The sequence below is a fragment of the Dromiciops gliroides genome, chromosome 3 (genome assembly GCF_019393635.1).
Source record: "Dromiciops gliroides isolate mDroGli1 chromosome 3, mDroGli1.pri, whole genome shotgun sequence".
Taxonomy (NCBI): domain Eukaryota; kingdom Metazoa; phylum Chordata; class Mammalia; order Microbiotheria; family Microbiotheriidae; genus Dromiciops; species Dromiciops gliroides.
In genome coordinates, this window is record NC_057863.1 from 651,460,766 (window position 1) to 651,463,879 (window position 3,114).

The 3,114-nt window shown below is 53.6% G+C and overlaps 1 protein-coding gene across 1 annotated transcript; it reads right to left on the bottom strand.

Annotated features, from left to right (window-relative positions):
* Positions 1-240: 240 nt before the first annotated feature.
* KLK14 (kallikrein related peptidase 14) lies at positions 241-2,727 on the bottom strand. Its single transcript, XM_043993947.1, has 5 exons — positions 2,685-2,727; positions 1,445-1,613; positions 957-1,210; positions 675-811; positions 241-393 (listed from the first exon to the last, which is right to left on the bottom strand). The coding sequence occupies exons 1-5, from the start codon at positions 2,725-2,727 to the stop codon at positions 241-243; spliced, it is 756 nt and encodes a 251-aa protein (XP_043849882.1).
* Between the last annotated feature and the right edge of the window lie 387 nt (positions 2,728-3,114).

Consider the following 3,114-nt stretch of genomic DNA (forward strand, 5'->3'; position numbering starts at 1 on the left):
AGGAAACCTGGGTCCCCCAGAGGCCCATGGCTGGGAAATCAGGGTTCTCCAGTCCCATCCTTGAGGGAGGGGGAGGTCAATGGTCAACTGGGTAGATCCGAAGCATCACAGGCCTGGGTTCCTTTGTAGATTCTGGGGCTGTAGTTTCAGTCCCCTGAGGTGCCTGGGGACAGGCTGGACTGGCCAATCTTCCTGGGGGGCCTGGGGGGAGGGGGGCGTAGCTTGTCACTGCTTCTTCTACTACTGCTTCTGCATTTCATTTAGAATCCAGGTCCGATAGCGGCACAGGTTGGTGTAGACACCGGGATATCCGGCCAGGGCACAGTGTTCCATGCCCCAAGACACAAGGCCTTGCAGGGCCCCATTGCACACCAAGGGGCCGCCAGAGTCACCCTACAGAGAGCAGGGCAGAAGGGCACGGGGACATGAGAAATATAGACAGACAAAGAGAAGAGACAGAAGTTTCAGAGACTGGAGACATCAGGAATAACTTTTCCGTGCCAGTCTCTCCACCACCTCTCCCTGCCTGTGACTGGGTCTGCCTCCAGTGGACTTCTGGACCCAGCAGGGACAGCTTCAGTCCAAGCTCCCATCTGACATCCTGAGGGATGGGACTCCATGCGCCCACCCCCCCAGCCAGACCCTTTCTAGGCTTTCCCAGGCCCGGGACTCACCTGGCAGGAGTCCTTCCCACCTCTCTCAGTCCCCGCACAGACCATGCCTGGGGTGATGGCATTTCGGTAAGCTTTTTTGCATTTTTCCACAGATGTGATACCTATGTTCAGGCACTGGAGGGTGCTGGGATATCTGACTATAGCCAGAGAGAGAAAGGGAAGCCAGATCAGCCCTGGGAACTGAAGTGGGGACCCAGTCATGAGTCCCAGCATCACCCCTCCTCAAACGCCCGGTTATTATAGAACACCCCCCTGCCCCAGCTTTGACCCAGGTGCCCCTACCAAAAGGACTGGAGACAGTACCCCAGCCAGACACCAGGCAGGTTGTCCCAGGACTGACACAGTCTTTTGCCAGAGAAATGGGCTGAACTTCTGGGGTCAGACGTGCTGACTTCTCAAGGTAGAGCAGCATGAGGTCGTTGTTATTAGTTCTGGAGTTGTACTGGGGGTAGGGGATCCGGCGCTGCACCCTGATCGATTGCTGGGAGCGCTCCTGGTGATTGAGATTGTGCTTCCCCAAAACCACTCGAAGGTTCCTTGTTAGAAAGTGAGTCTGCTCACGCTGACGTCAATTTGTCCCTCCCAGTGCCAATCCCCCCCGCAACCAACCCTTCACACCGGTGCCATAGCTATAACCTGAGCCCTTTCTTCCTGCTCTCCCTCCCCCCCAATCTATAGAGAACCCCATACAGTAGGTTGGGCTGAGAGGGTTCAGGACTTGGTAGGGCTGCTAATCTAGCAGTGGGGTTTGGGGGGGGGGCGCCACTTACCAGTGGTTACAATGAGCTGCTGTGAGGACCCACCGAGCAGACAGCAGGACACCCCCACAGTGGAAACTCTGAGCAATGTACAATGCGGCCTGCCAGGGCTGGGAGTGGGGAATACAGGTTTGCCCACCAATGATCTTTTCTTCATTCCTCTCCGCAGCGTTGGCTGGGGCTGAAGAATGGGAGGTCGGGAATTGGAGGCAATTCTGGAGCCCCAATCTCTTCTCCTTCTGGTCCACTTGTTCACACATATGGACGGGATAACTTATTTCCCATCAACTATGGTTGATGACTAAAGGGAACTTCAAGAGGGGTTTGTATAAATGAGCTAACAGTCCTTTTGTAAGAACCCAAAGATGGGGGCAGCTAGAAGGCACAGTAGATAAAGCCCCAGGCCTGAATTCAGGAGGACCTGAGTTCAAATCCAACCTCAGACACTTGACACTTACTAGCTGTGTGACCCTGGGCAAGTCACTTAACCCCCATTACCCCACAAAACAACAACAAGAAATAAAAGAAGAAAAAAAGATAAGAGATGACTATTCTCATGTTAGGGATGACAAAACTGAGGCCCTGTGAAGATTAAGTGACTTGTCCCTGCCCATACAGCCACTAAGGAACTGCATTCCAAGCCAGATCACCTGACTTCATTGTCTCCTATCTCTCCCCTTGCCTTGGCTCCCTCTACACCCCCACCCCCACCCCATTCTGTAGACTCCCACAAACTGTATCTACCCTCCTATCCCCTTAGGGACCCACCATTCCCCTGGCCCCCATGCTAGTCATCTGCGTCCTAAGGCTGCACAATCTCTTGGAAGACCCAAACCTCCTTGTAATCTTCGATGGCCTCCACTTGTGAGGATCCCACAACCCCTTCCTCTCCTAGAACAAGCTCCTTTGCCTTCCTGCCCCCCCCCATCATCCGCTCACATAGCCCCCTCCATCCAGTTTGTCCACATGAAATCATTCTCTCCCACCACCTTCTTGTCCTACTCACTCCCACATAATCTCTCCACACTTCAGAGGGTTGTTCAAAAAATGAAACAAAACCTAGTTTGGCAATTGGCACACAGTAGGCACCATCTGGATGCTTATTCCCTTCCAAACCTCGCCCACCCCCTCCCCATGCACACACTCGCCAGATTCTCCTACACCGGCTGTTCTACTCTTCCCAACAAAGACCCCCAACACCCCGTGTTTCCTCTCCCCTCCATTTCTCTCTCCCACCAGTTGATCCTCTTACCAGAGACCCACAGAAGAAGCAGCGTTAAGACCAGGGGCAGCATATCTGAAGGGATCTCAGGGTGGGCTGGGTGAGGTCTGAAGAGAAACAGAACCAAAGTGAGGAACAAAAACACATGCTTTGAAATTCAGGTACAGAAATGGGTGGATGGAGACAGACAGTACCAGAGGCAGAGACGGTGCCACCGTCTAGGTCCTGGAGGGAGACACAGGACAGAGAGCTAGGTTTCTGCTGGGAGGGGTGTCTGCAGAGAAGCACCCGTCCAGGAGGAGGTCCCTTTCTCTTGTCTGCTCTTCCAAGAAATCCCAGGTGGTTTTAAACTCTGGTGGAGGCAGGCCCCACCCCTGTGGCCAGAGAATGATTTTTATGGTTGAGTCTTCCAGTTAATAAGCTCCCGCCCAGTGGTTCTGGATTCTAATCCAGAAACCAA

Bases quoted from the DNA above. Each gene is read 5' to 3' on its own strand.
- KLK14 (XM_043993947.1), bottom strand. From the start codon at position 2,727: ATGCTGCCCCTGGTCTTAACGCTGCTTCTTCTGTGGGTCTCTG. The intron at 1,211-1,444 runs GTAAGTGGCGCC...CTTTCTAACAAG, and splicing joins GCAGCTCATTGTAACCACTG to GAACCTTCGAGTGGTTTTGG. The intron at 394-674 runs GTGAGTCCCGGG...TGCTCTCTGTAG, and splicing joins GTGGGAAGGACTCCTGCCAG to GGTGACTCTGGCGGCCCCTT.